Source organism: Hyaena hyaena, unplaced genomic scaffold (assembly GCF_003009895.1).
Source record: "Hyaena hyaena isolate Hyena2069 unplaced genomic scaffold, ASM300989v1 scaffold_674, whole genome shotgun sequence".
NCBI classification, from domain to species: Eukaryota; Metazoa; Chordata; class Mammalia; order Carnivora; family Hyaenidae; genus Hyaena; species Hyaena hyaena.
Genome location: NW_024081309.1, coordinates 18,934 through 38,060, shown reverse-complemented (window position 1 = coordinate 38,060; position 19,127 = coordinate 18,934). Strand labels below are relative to the sequence as shown.

Genomic DNA, 19,127 nt, shown 5'->3' with positions numbered 1-19,127 from the left:
GGCACACTACATGATACATCAATGGCCTTTGACCTAGGTGATATTTATGTCTCCTCCCCCTCTCTCACACTTCAATGCACAGCACTCCTCCCCACCCTTGAATGATATCGGTGTCTATCTTCTACATTCCTTCAATGTTATGACAATTCATGAGGACTGTAGGTCTGGTGAAAGTTTGCTAAGGCATTTTTTATCGAATATTTTGTACATCTATAATTAAAAATGTTTAACAGATTGTATTACTAATTGAGCAGTGTAACCAAGGACAAGTGAGGTTCACATTTCTGCAGCGGTTCAGAAAATATCCACTTAGCAAACACATTAGTTCAATATTTCCAAAACTTTAGCCACCTTCACAATTTTTACCATATCTGCTACTACCTATAAGAGTATTTATTTACTTGTTTTTTTTTTTTTTTTTTTTTTTATTTACTTGTTTTCTTAAAATCAGTAGTAAACAGTTCACTTTCTTTTTACTTAGCATCCTCTTGAGCAATAATATCTATGAAGTCATAAATTTTATGAGCTAATTATGTTTTTGATTCACATTAAACTAAGCATGTAACTCAAATTTTCAAAGACAGATGCTATCTAAAATCAGTAGTTTGTACACCATACTTTGAAAAAAAACTGTATTACTATATAACTAATGTTAAAGCTAAAATCATGTTTTCCTCTTCTTTAGACATAGGAGAACAATAGCACCAGATAATATTCTTTCTTTTAAATTAGTCTATCTCAGAGAACTCTATAGACAGAGCAAATTACAACATCAGTGTCAAAAATAGATGTCACTGTCAATAACAAGAAACAAAGACTCTACCATATAGAGAGCCAACAAATAACAATAACAAAAATACGGAATGAGTTTACATCAAAGGTTGAATGCACATTCCTATTAAAGTTCTTCAAACCATAGATGCTTAACATTTCAAGAAAACACGGGTGCCTGGGTGGTTCAGTCTGTTAAACGGCCTACTTCGGCTCAGGTCATGATCTCGCAGTTGGTGAGTTTGGGTCCAACATCAAGTCCAGCATCTGCACTGAGAGCACAGAGCCTACTTGGATCCTCTGTCCCCCTCTCTGTCTGTACGTCTCCAATGTGTGCACACACGTGCACTCTCTTTCTCTCTCAAAAATAAATATTTAAAACATGTTCAGGAAAGCATTGTCAATGAGCATTTTATGCTAAAAAGCCATCATCATTTGAAATAGATTAAGGGACAGTAAAAGTAGTATGTGTATTGTGTTCAGGGAAAGGGGTCACTGAACTTCTCTTGGAATGGGAGGAACCATGGAGTTTCAGAAATAGTTTGAAATGGATATGTACATTCTTACGGAAAATTCCAGGTTCTAAACTCAAACTTGGATCACATAGGACATAAGGGGAATTGTTACAGCTTAATATGTCAAGTGTGCTCATTACACAGTATTATGTTATGTGAGATTTTATAACATTCATCATGATTTACATAAGGCTTTAATATATATGTATGTATATATATATATATAAATTTAAAACTTATATATATATGTTTAAAGTAATTATTGGCTCTTTACTTGAAAGTAGCCTTACTTAAACTTAAGTTTATTTATATATTAAGTCCTTACTTAAACTTAGATATATAATTAAACATATATATGTTTATATATAATATATTTATATATATATACAATATATATTATATACATACAAAAGTTTAAAGTAATTACTGGCTCCTTACTTGAAAGAAATCTGTTCAAAGCCCTTTCCCTTGCCAAGTTTACAGACAAAACTCACAGGTGTTTATACTTGGTGCTAACTCTTTGTTTTTCCAGATTACGGTACCTTGAATTCTCAGAAAATAGACCTCAACTACAAAACATATTCTTCTCTAGCCTGACCACAACTCACACCCCAGATGAGCCCTGGACAGAGAAACCTATCACCTCCTGCTCTAACTGGCCAAGACTTGTCCCCCTCCCCATAACCCCCCCCCCCGCACCTGCAGTTGTCTTGGGCTTAGCTGCAACCCACTCACAACCTTCAAAACCCTATAAAAGGCCTAGCCTAACAGAAACTTGGCCAACATCTCTCTTGATGTTAGGCCCTTCTCTTCCTTTGGAGAATGAATACACTCTGTCCTGCTTGATGCTCTACCCTTTGTGCAAGTCTTTACCATCCCTGTCACCGGCACCCTAACATTACTCATGCCAGTGGAGGATATTATAAAATTCTGGTGTCTTGTTGGGAAAGAACTTGAAGGACTGATTCAACTCAGATTCAAAAGATACTTAAAGTGGAGAGTGAATTATTGACAGAACAATTTTAAGTATTTTGTTTCTCTTGAGACTGCAGGTTGACAGAGTTCAGAAGGAGGAGGTGGAAAGAGAGAAGTAAATTATTTTAGTCAGTGGATATAAAGACCGACTTGGCATTTGTTTAGGTCTGGTGTGCCTCTCAGGTGGCAAGTTACCATACACATACTCCTATCCAAAATCGTGCTCTCTGTACAGATATGTAATCTGCTGACACACCATCGAGACAGGGGCACATGGCTCTGTGGTGCAATCATACTAATGGTCTATATAGTTCAATTGTATTTGAGGTCAAGGAGGAAAGAGGAGAAACAAAAGAATGTGAAGACTATGCTGAAAGCATCATATATAGGCTTGAACAGCAACAGTGATTATGTATAAAGAATTTAAAATGTTCTTAACAATGAGGTATCAACAAACCAAAAGCAGATATTGTTTCTCATAAGAGTACTAGCTGCACTAAGTAAAAAGAAAAGAAAAGGCAGAGGGAGATAGCAAATATTAAAGGTGCCATTATGTTGTGACATAAATACCCTACTTTCTGACCCTGACTCTGCACTCTCATCCACCTAGAAGTCCCAAACTATTCTTTAAGTTTATTTATTTATTTGAAAGAGAGAGAGAGAACACCTGCACATGAATGTGAAAATGGGGGAAGGGAAGAGAGAGAGAGGATCCCAAACAGGCTCCACACCATCAGCGCAGAGCCCAATTTGCAGTCTGAACCCATGTGAGATCATAACCTGAGCCCAAGTCAGATGCTTAACTAACTGAGCCACCCAGATGTCCCAGATTCAAACTATTCTAAAGGTCAAAATTTGTGGCTTTCCAAAGTAGTCTAGAGCCCTAATTTCAAAGGATAAAATTTGTCAATGAAAGAATTCTTGAATAAAACATAAAGGAATTTAATTTTAACATTTATTTATTTATTTATTTATTTATTTATTTATTTATTTATTTTTAGAAAGAGAGAGAATGGGGGAGGGTCAGAGAGGGAGACAGAGGATCTGAAGCAGGGCTCAAACCCATGAACCATGAGATAATGACCTGAGCAGAGATCAAGAGTTGACCACTTGGGGTGCCTGGGTGGCTCAGTTGCTTAAGCGTCCAGCTTTGGCTCAGGTCACAATCTCACAGTTCGTGGGTTTGAGCCCCGTGTCGGGCTCTGTACTGACAGCTCAGAGCCTAGAGCCTGTTTCAGATTCTGTATCTCCCTCTCTCTCTGACCCTTCCCTGCTCACGCTGTCTCTCCCTCTCCCTCTCTCAAAAATAAAAAAAAAAAAAAAAAAAAAAAAAAAAAAAAAAAAAAGAGTTGACCACTTAACCAACTGAGCCACCCAGGCATCCCAGAATTTAATTTTTCTGGATGTTTTCTGTCTGCATGATGCTTCACCACTCCCGGAATTCCTGTCAATTGTTCCCATATGAAAAGAGTAATTCTCCACTCTTATCTATTTTCCCGGCAAAATCACTGAGGTCATCCTACGAGTGATGGTTTCTGTTATGACTGCCTATGTTCTCCAGGCAAAAGTCCCAGGGTTGGTTTTTCACGTAAGTAATTCCATTTCTTTAATGCCGTAATCAAACATCTCTATTCAGTGACAAAGCCAGAACTTCAGTAGCAAGCTCTCTGATGTCTGGACTTTGTTACTAAAACCTTCTAAAAACAACAAACAAACAAACAAACAAAACAGGTTCCTTTTCTCCTTTCCCTTGTAGTCTGAATTTACTGTTCCCTCCCCTTCTCAACCCTTACCCCCTCTGTGTGGTGCTTTTAGGATTGCAAATATTCTTAGAGCTCTCAAGGTATTTAAATGTAGACAGGGCCAGGAAGTAGAAAGAGTCTAAAACAATACCTCCTTATACATTATGCCATCTTTTGTACCCACATCTACTGTGCTTTGTCATTTAAAGGCTTATACTTACCTTTGTCTTGAAGAAGATAAAACACTTTTAAGACCAGCAACTCTCTGAAAAAGGTTAATTTTAGCACAATTTCCTTGAAATACACTGTTTCTCATAAACAGCGTCGGTTTCAGGAAGTAGAAATTTAAAGGAAAACAAACTCTGTCACTGCGTCTAAATATGATTGTGTAATTCATCTCTGGGATTTTCAGCAGTTTTGCATGATAAGACACACCCCTTTAGGAATTACTTTGGTGAAAGGTATTCTGGGAGTTGTATTACTACAGGGAAGTTCCTTCTTTTAAACAAAGTGCAAGGAAACTTCCTATTTGGACTAAGTCAGAACAGAGAGTCAGTCCTCTAAGAACCAAGGAAAGAGAATGTCAGTGAGAAACAATGAATATGACATTGCTTTTGATCTATTATAAACAGACAAACTCATGTTAGGGCTCCATATTTCAACAGTACTAAACGATGCAGAGAAATGATGAAGGATGAGGTCAGAAAGGTGTCCATTGGCTTGGCAAATAGGTCAAAAATTTTAATTTTTTGAAATTGATTTTAAAAATCAATGAAGAAGCACTAACAAATAAAATTTAAATACTTAAATGTAATATTAAAGAAAGGGTAAGGTTTTTGGGTTTTGTTTTCTTTTTTACTAAAAATTACACCAGTGAGGAATACTATATGCCAAAAGTTTAGATTCAACAAGGGAAAGATGAAGTTACCTGATTTGGAAGATATGTGACCAGCAGAAATAACACACTCCCCAAATTGGCCTTTCTTTTCCTGCTGACATAGCCTGTAGCTCTTATATTGGGTTCTTAGGATCAGGATTTACTGTGTACTCTCATAATCCACAGGGGTCCTCTAACAGAAAAACTTATTAGTGTTCTATTGTTACATAAAAAATTACCCACAAATTTAGCAGTTTAATACAGCACCCATTAAGTTATCTGTTCTATAGACCAAATGTAAAATATTTGTAAATGAAGATGCATTTTAAATGTATATAAACGGTAGGGTATCTGGGTAGATTAGTCGGTTGAATGTCTGACTCTTGATTTGGCTCAGATCACAATCCCAGGGTCATGAGATGGAGCTCTGTGTTGGGCTCTCTCCTGAGTGTGGAGTCTGCTTAAGATTTTTTCTCTCTGTCTCTGTCTCTCTCCCTGTGCCTCTCTCCCAGGCTCACACATGTATTCTCTCTCTTTCTTAAAATAATAAAGCAAAACAAAACAAAACAAAATAAACAAATGTCTACGGGTGCCAGGGTGGCTCAATTGGTTAAGCATCTGATTTCAGCTCAGGTGATGATCTTGGAGTCTGCGGGTTTGAGCCCCATGTCGGGCTCTGTGCTGACAGCTCAGAGCCTGGAGCATGCTTCAGATTCTGTGTTTCCTTCTCTCTCTGCCCCTTCCCTGCTCATAGTCTGTCTCTCTCTCTCAAAAATAAACATTAAAAAAACAATAAACATTAAAAAATGTCCATAAATGATATCATAATTAGAACATATGATACACAAAAACAAGCAAAAAAAAAAAAAAAAACCCAGCACCCATTTATTATTTCTGTTTCCGTCAGTCAGAAGTCTGGGCACATTATCATTGAGAATGCTGCAGATCTAATCTGATGCTTGGGGTCTCCTTCAAGGTTCAGATTGTTGGTAGAATTCTACTTGTAGGACTCAGGTCCCATTTCCTTGCTAGCTGTTGGCTGGGGACCACTCTTACCTCCTAGATACAACCTGTAGTTCCTTGCCACATGGTCTCCATAGGCAGTTCCTGGCATGGATATTTGCTTCTAGGCATGTATCTCTGACCTCTGAAGTGCTCCATCCCTTTTAAGGATTCATGTGATTATGTCCAGCCCAGCTAGATAATTTTCCTTTGGATTAACTCAAATATAACTGATTAGAAACCTAGTCATTGGAGTAGCCCATCATATTCACAGGTTCTGCCCACGCTCCAGGGGAGGAGGTTATATAAGTTGTGTATGCCAGTGAGTGCGAATCTTGGGGGCTGAGAATTCTGCTTTACCACAGAACTTTCCCACAAATTGCTCCAGGGAGGGGCAGAACAGGTAGTCCTAAACAGGCCAATTCCTCCTCCTCCTCCACCCTCAGGTGCCCTGACTTTGTGGGCTCTAATTTTCACCCCACCATATGACCACTCTCTTGGGAGTCTGAATTCTACTGCAGTCCTCCACGTTATGAGAAATATTGAGGCATTAGAACATTGGATCGGTCTCTTGGGAGCCTTCTCTTACTTGGCTCTTCTTTAAAAAGCTGGGGGGGGGGGGGTTGTTGTTTTTGTTTTTTTGTTTTTGCTTTTTTTTTTTTTTGGTGTGTAACCACAATCATGCAAATGAGACAAAATCCAAACACTATGAAAAAGTGCACAATGAAAAATGTCTCCTCATATGGACCTTCTGCCTTCTCTCTCCCAAATTCTTTTTCTCAGATTAATCAGTACTACCAATTCTATTTCTTGCATTTCTTTGTGGATAGTGCATGCATTTACAGACAGGTTTTTCTACAAATGGCAACATTTTTGTTCAGCACTTAGGCTTTTCTGTTACAGTGTATCTGACAGATCTCCACACATAAATCTAAGTGGCTTATTTTAGTTGTAGTCACTTGATTCCAGGAAAAGGGAGGAGGAAGAGAAGTCCACGCTAGCTTTCCTTTGTTCCAATCCCAGCACTTTGGGCTTCTTCTGCTTGTCTTCCATTCAGAGACTAACGAAAAAAGAGTTCAGTGAGATATCTCAGGTAATTCGGAGTATTTTCAAAGGCTGATAGAAGCCGTGAAGTGGGGCACTCCTGAACGGAGTTACCCCAAATCTGAGCATCTGAGCTTGGGAGTAGAGAATTAGATGAGTGTGTATGCAAGGGGTTTAGAGTGCACTGAACAGAAGGTGGGTATCATATAACCCAGTTCCCAGCAAGCAACACAAACAAGCAACGCTTTTCTTTCCTTATAAGGTGTGATTGTATTACCATAAATTAGCTTCCTCTAGTTTTTATTTTAAGCGAAATACAATAGGCTTTCAGGTACATCCGCTTAACTAAGGGGTAGTGAAAGTATCTAAAGACTATTTTTTAATATTGTTTTCATGGAAAAATAGGCCATGGGCATTATATGTTATTTTCACGTTAAATGATTCATCACTGATAATTCAAACAGTAAATCCCTCTTTATTTTGTATTGACAACATACCTGCCTTACTGTTTTCTTCTGTTTTGCCTTGATAAACAATTCCAGCCTGACTTTTGGGGTTTCCGTTTCTCTCAAGGGTTCCTCTTAATCTCCTCCTCAGTGGGTAGCCTAGGAATACTTAAAGGGAACAGAAAAACGAAATAATATTCAGCACTGTAAATTTTAGCAATTGTTGCATTTTCTTTACTAGTGTTATTAATAACACCTACCACACTAGTCTTTTTCAGCCTTCACAGCATTTTCAAGTCTTCTTAACTTTAAAGAGTGAAGATCAGAAACTCCAATTCTGATAAAATATCTTACTGTACAGGTTTATTGGTACAGTAAAATTGTGTATCTTACCTTTCACATGCTCTAATGTTCTTCCCCTGAAAGAAGATACTCTGGCTATCTCCACTTCAGAGAAGAAATCATAAATGTTGATGATTAACGAACAAAACCGTGGACTTACGGGAATTGGCCACATCTGTAGTTGTACATTTCCTTCCCAGGGCTTGTGGTTCCTGATTATACCTAACTGACTCTGAGAGGTCAGCACTTAACCCCTCTCACAGAACCTCTTTATCAGATGGGGAAGCTCCCCATCAATGTCATTTTATTCCAGTGAAACTGACCTGAGAAGGAGCAACTCTCCTGCAAGCCAAGGACAGAATCCAAACAAGAGGAGCGTCTTCCGTCGGACGCCTACCCGAATTGATGGATAGATTCCCAGGCTCTGAAGTAAGTGGGCCACTTTGACCTGTCACTGCAAGCCCTGTCCTCCCTTCTTCTCAGTCTTTTACTCCTTATATAGAGTCTCACTCCTACACCGTCTAGACACCTATTGTCTTCAGGTTCTCTCCACCTTTATTTAGTTCATCCCAAGCCCTCTCCCTCAGGCAAAAAGAAACTATTACCTTACTCACCCGAGGCTATAAAGGACTCATGGGAGAGTAAGTGTTTTTCATTGCATCCTGTGCCAGCCTTTACTCGTGGAAACGCAGACCTTGGACGTTGAGTGAGGGGTCCCTTTAGGTGGATGGGGAGGGAGAGGAAGCCCCTGGACCGGTCCGGTGTAAGGTGAGGGCATCACAGATAGCCGCAGGCTGATGAGAGGTCTGGGGGCAGTTTCGAATCCTGTCTGTGCTCTTGCTCAACGTGACACTTACCTGCCGGCAGGGGCGCAGTTTATTCATCTGTAGGGGGCCCTAGTCTCCCAACTGTGAGGATTAAATGAGATAATACAAGCCGTGCACCTGGCTTGTTTGGTAAATTAGTTCAACTCACCTCCTATTCCTACCCCGTCCGAGGCCAACTCTTGAGTGAGAGAGTGGCCCTTAATGTTGTTCCCTTTTCAAAATCCAGCTCACTAGCCACATCCTCTTCCGAGGGGCCGCGTGTTTCGGGAGGTGCGGCCCCCACCAGCTGACTGGGCTTCAGACTCGTCCTGGGAACTCCGAAAAGGGGTGAGGAGGCTGGGCTTCTGGTCTGGATCCAGCGCCAGCAGCCGCGGTCACCCGGCAGAGAAAGGAGGCGGGCGGGGCCAAGGCTGGGAAGCCGCTTCATTCCTCGGGTCTCTAGAAATGCTTAGGGGAGGCGGGTGGGGGGCCCTCCGCGCCGAGGGGGGGAGAGGAGGCGCGCGCGGGACGACCCGGACTGGCGGCGTCTGCGTCCCTCCTCCACCCCCCCCTGCTCGGCCCCGCCCCCCTCCCCCAGGAGTAGCTGCGGCCGGCGGGCTGGCGCCCTCTCCCAGTGTGGTTGCGGGCAGTGGGCGGTGACCGCCCCCCCATGCGAGCCGCCGCGGGGCGGCCTCCGTTAGTCTCCTGCGGAGCCGGGAAAGCGAAGCCGCTCCGGGACGGTCTCTGACTCTCGGGCCCCAAGGTACCTGGCGGGCTGTAGGCTGGGGGTGATGTGGGGACTCTGCCTTGTCTGCTTGTCGCCCCAAGAGGGAGGCTTTGTCAAGGAGTGTTTCGGGGTGCCCTGTGGAAAGCCACACCTGCTGCTCCTGCTGGCTCAGCGTCCGGGCACGCCGAAACAATTAATTATATACGGCGTAGTCCCGGGTTTATAACACTCAGGGACGTTTATAAATGCGAGGGAGGAATAGTGAAAGGAAATACTGGAGATGGGTTTGTTTGGTTTTTTAATACTTTTCTGTGCTTTGCAAGTTTTTTTTTTTCCTCTGATCAGAAAACAAAAATGAATTTATGCGTGAACTCCCTCGGGATCCCCAGCAACCCTCTCGCTGGCGGAGCCCTTTCTGCGGGGTCCCGGGCTCCCCGGAGCTCTGAGTTCTCTGCCGAGCGTTCTTCTGAACCTGCCTTCCTTGCCTCAGTGATTCATTAGGGAAATAGAGTAATCGGCTGTTTTCTGGGACTTTCTCTAGCTTTCAGGTTGAAAGGAGGAATTTCCCAAACCGTCCGGAAGCCAGAACCGACGCTGTACCTCGTAGCGGATGTCCACAGCCTCCAGATTTGGAGGTGGAGTCTGCACATTTGATTGGGTACAGATTTAAGTAGGCAGAGTGGCAAAAACAAGACCCTGTTTCTGAAAAGTCTTTTTTTTTTTTAAGGTTTTTCTCGTGCTCTTTTGCTTTTCACGACTCCTTTTATCACTTTTTTAAGGTTTTTTTCTCTTGCTTTTTGCTTTTCACGACTCCACTTTAGTAGGAATTGATTCTGCTGAAGAGTATTGTTCACAGATGCCCTCAGAGCCACCCTCTGGGGCGATGACCGGAAGGAGGTTTGGCGGGAGGATTACTGTGTCTTTTGCTGTGCTCTAAGTTTCTCTTCCTTTTTATTAATAAGCTTAGTGTCGGTTGTTGGTCAGGGAGACAGCCTTTGATAAAAGGCTACTTGCAACAAGGCGAAGACACTTTTTCTTGAGATTATCAATAGTCCCATTGAGCTGAAGAGGGATGAAAGTAAAAATTTAAGAAGGACACCTTCCTTAACACATTGCCTAGAGCAAACTCCATTATTTCGGTAGATCTTACCCTAAGAAACAAACTCTTAAAGCATGAGAATCCTCTTGGCATGCATGACCACCCAGGGACACCAAATTTTCTGTTAAACTGCTTGGACACCTGGCTCCTCCTTTAAGCAAAAATATCTGTCTTTTTGTTCATAACAGTTGAGGTCCAAATAGCCTTTTACAAGGTTGAGGGTATGTCTCTTTACTGGCTTTGCCCAGTTCTTGGAGTGGTAGTTGGTGGTGGTGGTGGTGGTGGTGGGTGTGTGTAGGAGAGAAAGAGAAAAAGAGAGAGGGAGAGAGAGAGAGGTGGAGGGGTTGGGAGTGTAAGCAGGGGTGGAGAGCATGTATTTTGCACATAGCACCTCTAACATATCTACCCTCATTTCCTCTGAGAGGAGTCAGAAGCCAGCCGCAGAGTCTAACCTTTCTCATGCCAGCTGTCAGACTCCCTGGAAGTGTGTACTTCCTGGTGTCTAGTAAAGGAGAGGTTCACTCTTCTGATACTCAAGAATGGAGCACCCATGCCTTCTGCATTATGCTTTCTGTGATAGAGTTCTTGATGCCAGGGCTCATTTTCATTTCTATTTATCTACTGTAGTTCACTTGTGAATACGGATACTGTGTTGTTTCAGACATCATCCTAGGGTTTTACAACTTTTCTTTCTTTCTTTCTTTTTTTTTTTTTTTAAAGTAAGCCCTACACCCAACTTGGAGCTTGAACTCATGAGCCTGAGATCAGGAATCAATACCAACTGAGCTAGCCAGGCAAACTCTTTTTTTTTTTTTTACAACTTTTTGATGTCAGATATCACAATTTACCACTTTAATACTTAGGTAATCTCCACCTCCAAAAACTCAAGTGGTTTGTAATTTTGTAAAGAAAATATTTGTTAAATGTTTGATTAGATATAGGTGCTCACCACGTACAATTTCAAAGATATACAGTGTGCAGTGAAGTCTCCTTTCCACTCCTGACCTCTGTTTTCCTCTCCAAAGGTAACTTCTGTTACTACTATATAAGCTCATTGTTCTTCTGTCTTTGATAATTTACCTCAAACATTTCAAAAGCTGCTTTTGACCATTTGCATAGTAGTGTTTTGTTTTTTTTTAAAGATCCACCAATTTTAGTTTATTTTAGTTTTTTTGTTAGTTTCAGTCTTTCTGGTCTTACTGACAAGTCGGAAATGTGACAGATTCAGGCAGCTTTGTGGAGGGAACTTGCAGCTCTAGAAATTAACAAATAGATTACTTTCTAATTTCCTTGACATCAGAGACCATGATATTGGAGCTCCCCAAAAAACCTGCCACAATCACTGGTGAGTACGGGGTCCATGCTAATGTCTATTCGTGCAGACTTAAGGATAACTAGTATTCATGGTAACCTGCTGCTTCAGAGCCTCTTCCTTTTATGAGGCTCCGGTAGAGTGTATTTGCCTCCCCAACACTATATTCTAGATTGGTGTCTTGCTGGTTTTTGAACATTTCCATGGTCCCCCCTCTCTATAGGTTACTGTGGAGTAAATGGTAACAGGGAGCAGTATTTGTAGTGGGTAAGAGAGGGTGTATTTCTGTTCTGTTTGAATCCTCCCTTTGATAGTGGCTTTGAGACCTGGCCTACTTAACTAAAGCCTCTGAGACTTAGCTCCCTCTATGTGAAGCAGTGATTCATAGGGTTATTTGGAAGAGAAGACAATATGTGTAAATGGCTAGCAGTGTACCTGGCACATGAAGGGCATATACACTAAGTAGTAACCCTATTAACTGTCAGGGTTTGTAGTCGCTTCATACCTTCATTAGGTAGGTGAACACACTTCAGCCCAGATGACTTAAAGGAGGTTTGATTTTGTGCTCACATTCCATGTCCTTTTTGGCTCTATCTTTGGCCTTTGCCTCTGGGATGGAGGCTGAGCTGCTTCTGGGGTCTGCTGATGTGACAGAGGCAAAGAAGCCTGGTGGAACTACATAGTGCCTTTTAAAGCTTCTCCTTGGAAATAAGCTTCTATGTCATTTCCATTCATGGTTCATTGACATGGCTGTCAATGGAGTGGGAAGTATCATCTTTCTAAAGGAGTAGAACCAGTAGGGATTGGCCTGATAGGGAGGAGCAGCAAATATTTGACATTAGGATAGTCTACCTCAGCATTTGTTGGAGGGTCACAGTTGTGATGCCTGAGAATTGATGTACACCAAGACACTTGTAGCCACTGATTTGGTAAACCGGAATGCTGGTATTTCCCCCCTTGCAGTGGATAATAGATCTATCCTGAGTACTAAGAATAAGAGCATGTATGAGGCAAAACTTTCAGATTTGCTCAAAAGAACAAATTCTAAGTTCATAGATTATATAAAGAACACAAAAGAAGGGCACCTGGGTGGCTCAGTCAGTAGAGCATCTGCCTCTTGATTTCAGCTCAGGTCATGATCCCAGGTCATGGGATCAAGCCCCACATCAGGCTCCACACTGAGAATGGAGCCTGCCTAAGATCTTCACTCTCTCTGTCCCTCTCCCCAACTTGTGTGCGCACGCTCTCTAAAATAACCACCCCCCCCCACACCAAAGTTTGGGTGTCACCAAAAGATTATATCCATGGCTTTGAATCCATTTCTCCTTTTGGAACTGTTATTGTCTAAAGTCTGAGAATGAACTAGAATGAAGGCAATGTATCCTAGACAAGGCTGAGATCATGGACAGATTCCTCCTTTTCCTTTTAGCTCTTTTGTTGTTAACAGCTCATTCTTTTCTTGTCAACAACTAATTGCATCATCTAATGATTTGTTATAATTATTCTTTTTAATGCAGTCTGCTTCTTGAATAATGAGACTTAATTATTGTAATTAAAGTATCTTCAAATCACAGTGTAGGATCGGTTAACCAATTCTGCCCATTGTTGGTTATTTCCTGCTACCTTGGTTTCATAGAAATTTTTACCATCTTTGACCCATGATTTTGAGCGTTCCTCTCACTTTTTCTGCTAATAGCTGGGCATCTGTTGTCTGCTTGGTTAATGCAATATGATGTAATAATGTCCAAAAAGAATCTATTACAAAAGTAAATTTAAAATTAAAGACATATTTCCAAATCAATAAAAAAGAAAGTTTGCTTAGTTATATCATTTGTTGAAACATTGACTAAATTGAGAGTTTGATTTTTAGCATCATAGCTTTGCAAAACATGAGGAAAGATTGTATTTTAAAAGTAAATGGCAGCAAGCATATAAAGAAAAGGAAATCATTCTACAGATCAACTTCACTTAAGATTATTGATTCCCAAGCCCTAAACAGTTTCTAAGGAATGCAGGGAGTGCTCAGCATCACTCTACTGGTATAATTTTTTTTTTTTAAATTTTGAGAGAGACAGTGTGAGTGGTGGAGGGGCAGAGAGAGAGGGAGATATAATCCAAAACAGGCAAAACTGTCACATCAGCAGACCCCAGCAGCCCCAGATCCCAATGTGGGGCTCAAACTCACAAACCATGAGATCATGACCTCAGCTGAATTTGGATGCTTAACTGACTGAGCCACCCAGGTGCCGCTCTATTGGTATGAGATCGCCACACTAAGTTAAAGGAATTCTGTGTAGCCATTCAAATATAATGTATATTTATATGTGTGGATAAAGAAACAAACCACCCATTTGTATTATTAATTTAAGAATGCAAGGTCTAGGGGCGCCTGGGTGGCTCAGTCGGTTGATTGAGCATCCGACTTCGGCTCAGGTCATGATCTCAGGGTTCGTGGGTTCGAGCCCCTTATCAGGCTCTGTGCTGACAGCCAGCTCAGAGCCTGAAGCCTGTTTCAGATTCTGTATCTCCCTCTCTCTCTGACCCTCCCCTGATCACACTGTCTCTATCTCTCAGAAATAAATTTAAAAAATTTAAAAAAAAAGCAAGATCTAGAACTAAATACAGCATGTTCGTGTAAGAAAATGTTTTCTCTTATGTGTAGAAACAGGTGTTTATGTCTGAGCACACACATAGTTAAGCTTGTGTAAAGAAAATTTCTGTAAGGATAAAAGCACCTTTTACAGTGGTTGGCTCTAGAAGGGGAAGCAAAAGATTAGGGTGGAGGAAAGATACTCTTTTTAAGAAATCCTTTTTTACTGTGTCCATTTTTAAATCATGTGTATGTAATCCTTTTAAAATAAATTAGGTTTAAGATGGCAGTTCTGTGTGAGAATAATCTCTCAAAGATTTTGGTAATTAATTCTCCTATTTTGTTACACGACTTTACTGCACTGAGTATTAAAGGTACGTATTGGCAAATGTAGGTGGAGAGCACCGTGAGGCCGAGAGCTCTAGAGAGCCACCTTAACTCTTAATGGCAGTTATATTGTGGTTACTGACAGTTTGTCCAGTCATTAGGAGCCACTGACAGACATAAATAATTCCGGTATGAGTACAGACTATGATATTTAGAAGTAACTTGTGGAGATTTTTTAAAAGTATGTAATTGTCTGATTTTAAAATTATAAAATAAAATAAACTTTTATTATTTTAATTTTTAATGTTTACTTAGTTTTGAGAGACAGAGTTTGAATAGGGGAGGGGCAGAGAGAAAAGGAGACACAGAATCTGAAGCAGGCTCTGGGCTCTGTGTCAGCACAAAACCCAACATGGGGCCCGAACCCATGAACTGTGAGATCATGACCTAAGCCGAAGTCAGACGCCCAACTGACTGAGCCACCCAGGTGCCCCAAAATAAAATAAACTTTGAAAGCATTCACTATTTTTTTAAGTATAGTTGACATACAAAGTTATATTAGTTTTAGGTGTGCAACACAATGATTCAGCTTCTCTGTACTTCTGCTCACCACAAGTGTAGCTACCATCTGTTAGAATACACTATTACAGTATCATTGACTGTATTCTCTGTGCTGTGCCTGTGACTTACTCATTTCATAACTGGAAGCCTATATCTCCCTTTCCCCTTCATTCATTTTGCCCTTCCCCATACTCTCTTTCCTCAGGCAACCATCAGTTTGTTCTCCATATTTGGAGGTCTTATTCTACTTTATGTTTGTTCGTTCATTTGTTTTTAGATTCCATGGATCAGTGTAATCATATGGCATTTGTCTTTCTCAGCCTGACTTATTTAATTTAGTATAATACCTTCTGGGTTCATCCTAGTTGTTGGAGATGGCATGCTCTCATCCCTTTTTATGGCTGCATAATATTCCTCTCTCTGTGTGTGTGTGTGTGTGTGTGTGTGTGTGTGTGTGTGTGTGCGTGCATATCCTCTGAGGGTATTCAAAACAAAGGGATTATTTATTCCTGATTTTAACGTACAGCTGTCATATTTTCTCTGGGCCCAAGTCATTCTGTCTAAATGAGAAAGGAACTGAAGTTTCTTTTTGCTTCTGCCAAATCACTTTATTATCAACAAGCATTCCTTGTTATTGTCCAGCCTGTATGTATGGTCTTATTGTCAAACTAGAAATGAAATATAGAGATAGAAAAAGTAGTACACCAGATCTCATGGGGCTTGGTGAAATTTTTCACATTTGTGTTAGAAAATTGAAATTATTCTATGTATTATCTTCATCTACCTTTTTTTAAAGTTTATTTACTTATTTTGAGAGAGAGAGATAGTGCACAGAAGGGGCAGAGAGAGGGAGAGAATCCCAAGCAGGTTCTGCACTGTCAGTGTGGAGCCTGATGGGAGCTTGAACTCATGTTCCTTGAGATGGAGACCTGAACTGAAGTTAGACGTTTAACTGACTGAGCCACCCAGGTGCCTTGGTATTGTCTTCTTATTTTAAAATGTACCTTAATTTAAAATGAGCCTGGGTGGCTCATTCGGCTAAGTGTCTGACTTTGGCTCAGGTCATAATCTCACGGTTCGCGGGTTTGAGCCCTGCATCAGGCTCTGTGCTGACAGCTAGCTCAGAGGCTGGAACCTGCTTCAGATTCTGTGTCTCCCTCTCTCTCTGACCCTCCCCTGCTCACGCTGTCTCTCTCTCTCAGAAATGAATAAAACATAAAAAAAATCTAAATAAATCACCTATCAGGAGATTTTCATCAAAATGTTAGAATTAAAGATCGCAATGCCTGAAGTATAGGAGTGAACTAACGTGGCTGTTTTGATTGTTGCAGGCAGGTCAGATTCTGAGACACATCATGTCCAATTTCGAAGATGCTGACACGGAAGAGACAGTAACCTCTCTCCAGATAACTGTTTACCATCCTGGCCAGATGCAAAGTGGAGTATTCCAATCTATAAGGTTTTATAACCGAGAAAAACTTCCCTCCAGCGAAGTGGTGAAATTTGGCCGAAATTCCAACATCTGTCATTATACCTTTCAGGACAAACAGGTTTCCCGAGTTCAGTTTTCTCTGCAGCTGTTTAAAAAGTTTGATAGTTCAGTTCTCTCTTTTGAAATAAAAAATATGAGTAAGAAGACCAGTCTGCTTGTGGACAACAAGGAACTGTGCTACTTAAATAAAATAGACCTGCCTTACAGGTGCATGGTCAGATTTGGTGACTATCAGTTCCTGATTGAGAAGGAAGATGGAGAGTCATTAGAATTTTTTGAAACTCAATTCATTTTGTCTCCAAGATCACTCTTGGAAGAAAACAACTGGCCACTACAGAAGCCCATACCTGAGTATGGCCATTATCCATCCTGTTCTACCCAAGACACTTTTCCTACAGAAATCGATGAAAATGAATTGTGAACACAGAGGACTAAGAGGAGAATCATGACGGATGAAGAAATCTGTAGACGTTTTATAGATATCTCACAGTTTATAAGTATATTATTGTCATCTCTTGTCAAATTTGGTATCTCTTATTACCGTTTTGAAGTCTGTAAATTCTATTAGTCATCGATTTAGTCATCTGTTGCATTCCTAGATGTATGAAGAATTAAGTATATTTAAGTGTACCTCTGTGAGCGTTCATGTACAAAAAGTGTCCTTGGTGATGAAGGAATAATGTCCTCAAAATAGGTTGTATTATTTTTTTATGTTTGATTTTAGTGCTGTGTTTTGTAAGGAACCATCTCTTGGTTTGGTCATATTATTTCACAAGCAGCCTTTTGTTTTCAAGGTTAAGGCTACGGGCGGGGTTGTTACTGGTGGTGTAGCCTGTTGGGACTTGCAGTGCTAGAGTACTGCAGCACAGCATGATTTTTGAGCAGTGTTTTGGAGCAGTGTCTATGCATCATTGTCATTTTAATATCTGAAGCCTTATTTGAGCCATAATACCTTTTCTATGATTTCCTTTTTGTAGAGCTATAGTGTTTGTTTCCAAAAATAGTTCTTGTCTATATTCAGCATCTAAAGCCAACATTTTAGACATTTTAATGAACCATTGCTATGTTTAGAATGTTTTTTCAGTTCTTTTTACCAAATATTAAATTGACTTTTATGTACTACATACTTTTAAATTCTATGAATTCAAAATTTTAACAGCATCCATGCACATAATAAAGTTGAAGTTTAGGGGCACCTGGGTGGCTCAGTCGGTTAAGTGTCTGAATCTTGATTTCAATGCAAGTTATGACATCGGGCTCCGTGCTGATTGTGGAGCCTGTTTAAAATTCTCTCTCCCTCTCCCTTTCCCTCTGCCCCTCCCCCACATTCTCTCTCAAAAAAAAAGGTCTGAGTTTAATTCTGTAAACAGAATTTTTTATTTTTTTATACTTTTTAAAAAAACAGTTTATTGTCAAGTTGGTTTCCATATAACACACAGTCTGTAAACATTTTTTAAAATGCTTGAAATTTTTTTGAAGCTCTTTCTGAGGAAAAGAAACAACTGTTCTTTAGTCTGCTGCTGTAAGGAAGGAATGCCGTAGGCCTCAGGCAGAGGCTGTGGCCAGGGATTAAGACACCACCCTCCACCTCTCAGTGCCAGTTGGCTCCAATTCTCCATGTTCCTCACTTCACATGGTGGCACATGGCCACCAGTAGTTCCTGTGACACTACATTCTTTGGTTTCCTCTGTTCTTCTTGCATTTGCTTCTTATGACTGTTTCTCTAACCCTGACCTCTAAATATCAAGTTGGGCTTCTCTGCTTATATGCTTCCCCGCCTATATGCTTCCCCAGGGTGATCTTACCTAGTGTAATGACTTAACAACACATTTACCTACTAATGACTCCTAAACTTGTACCTTGTCCTCTTCTCCGAGCTGCAGACATAAAAGCTATCACCTTGAGATCTTCATTCAAACTTTTGATAAACACCTCCAATTTAACTTTCTAGAACAGAACTCTTAATTTCCTCCATGTTCCTAAATCTGTTCCTGCCACTACATTCATTACGTTAGAAACCAAAAAGTTACTGACAAGCAAAGTTGCAGCTCTTGGGTTGGCTGTCACACTTCCATAGATTTAGCCTGCAAGGAGACAAGAAGCTCAAATATCAAATAGACTTAGTTTACTACTTACGCAGACAGCAAAATGAAGATCAGCATGGAGTCAGTATCCCACATCCCTGGTACCTATGTATGTCCGTAGGACACTGGACCACAGAGGCTCTGTGACACATAAATAGAGGTCGCTCTGTTGTTTAAAGAGCCAACTCTAATGAACTCCAGCCAAGCAGTTTTATTCACCTACATCTGTGCATGGGGGTGAGGTGGAAATCCCATGCTTCACTAGAACCAGGGAGTTGGATAAGAAATTGCCTCACGGCAGCTTTCTGCAAGATAGGGAAGGAGATGATAAATGGCTTTGTCACAACTTCTCTAAGGCTGCCTACACCTGCCATCTTCCAGGGAGGATCACAGGGCTTTGTCAAGACTTAGGCTG

The 19,127-nt window shown here is 40.7% G+C and overlaps 2 protein-coding genes across 8 annotated transcripts in view; one reads left to right on the top strand and one right to left on the bottom strand.

The window, feature by feature from the left end:
• The window catches only part of ALPK1 (alpha kinase 1), a 134,880-nt gene extending 125,913 nt beyond the window's left edge, over positions 1-8,967 (bottom strand). For 2 of the 5 annotated variants that reach the window (XM_039217261.1, XM_039217267.1), the window contains exon 1: positions 4,225-4,341. The gene's annotated coding sequence lies outside the window, so the exon portion shown is untranslated. Of the gene's footprint in view, positions 1-4,224; positions 4,342-4,931; positions 4,983-7,423; positions 7,541-8,037; positions 8,129-8,689 lie in introns of those variants that run through there. The other 3 variants (XM_039217262.1, XM_039217264.1, XM_039217265.1) reach the window with 3 other exon arrangements.
• On the top strand, positions 8,388-17,845 carry TIFA (TRAF interacting protein with forkhead associated domain). 3 transcript variants are annotated; one of them, XM_039217269.1, is made up of 2 exons: positions 8,388-8,482; positions 16,468-17,845. In XM_039217269.1, the coding sequence occupies exon 2, from the start codon at positions 16,492-16,494 to the stop codon at positions 17,047-17,049; it is 558 nt and encodes a 185-aa protein (XP_039073200.1). In that variant the 5' UTR covers positions 8,388-8,482; positions 16,468-16,491; the 3' UTR covers positions 17,050-17,845. The 3 variants fall into 3 exon arrangements, with proteins under 3 accessions (XP_039073200.1, XP_039073199.1, XP_039073201.1); XM_039217268.1 differs by lacking the exon at positions 8,388-8,482 and adding an exon at positions 9,120-9,283; XM_039217270.1 differs by lacking the exon at positions 8,388-8,482 and adding an exon at positions 11,614-11,691.
• Positions 17,846-19,127: the final 1,282 nt, after the last annotated feature.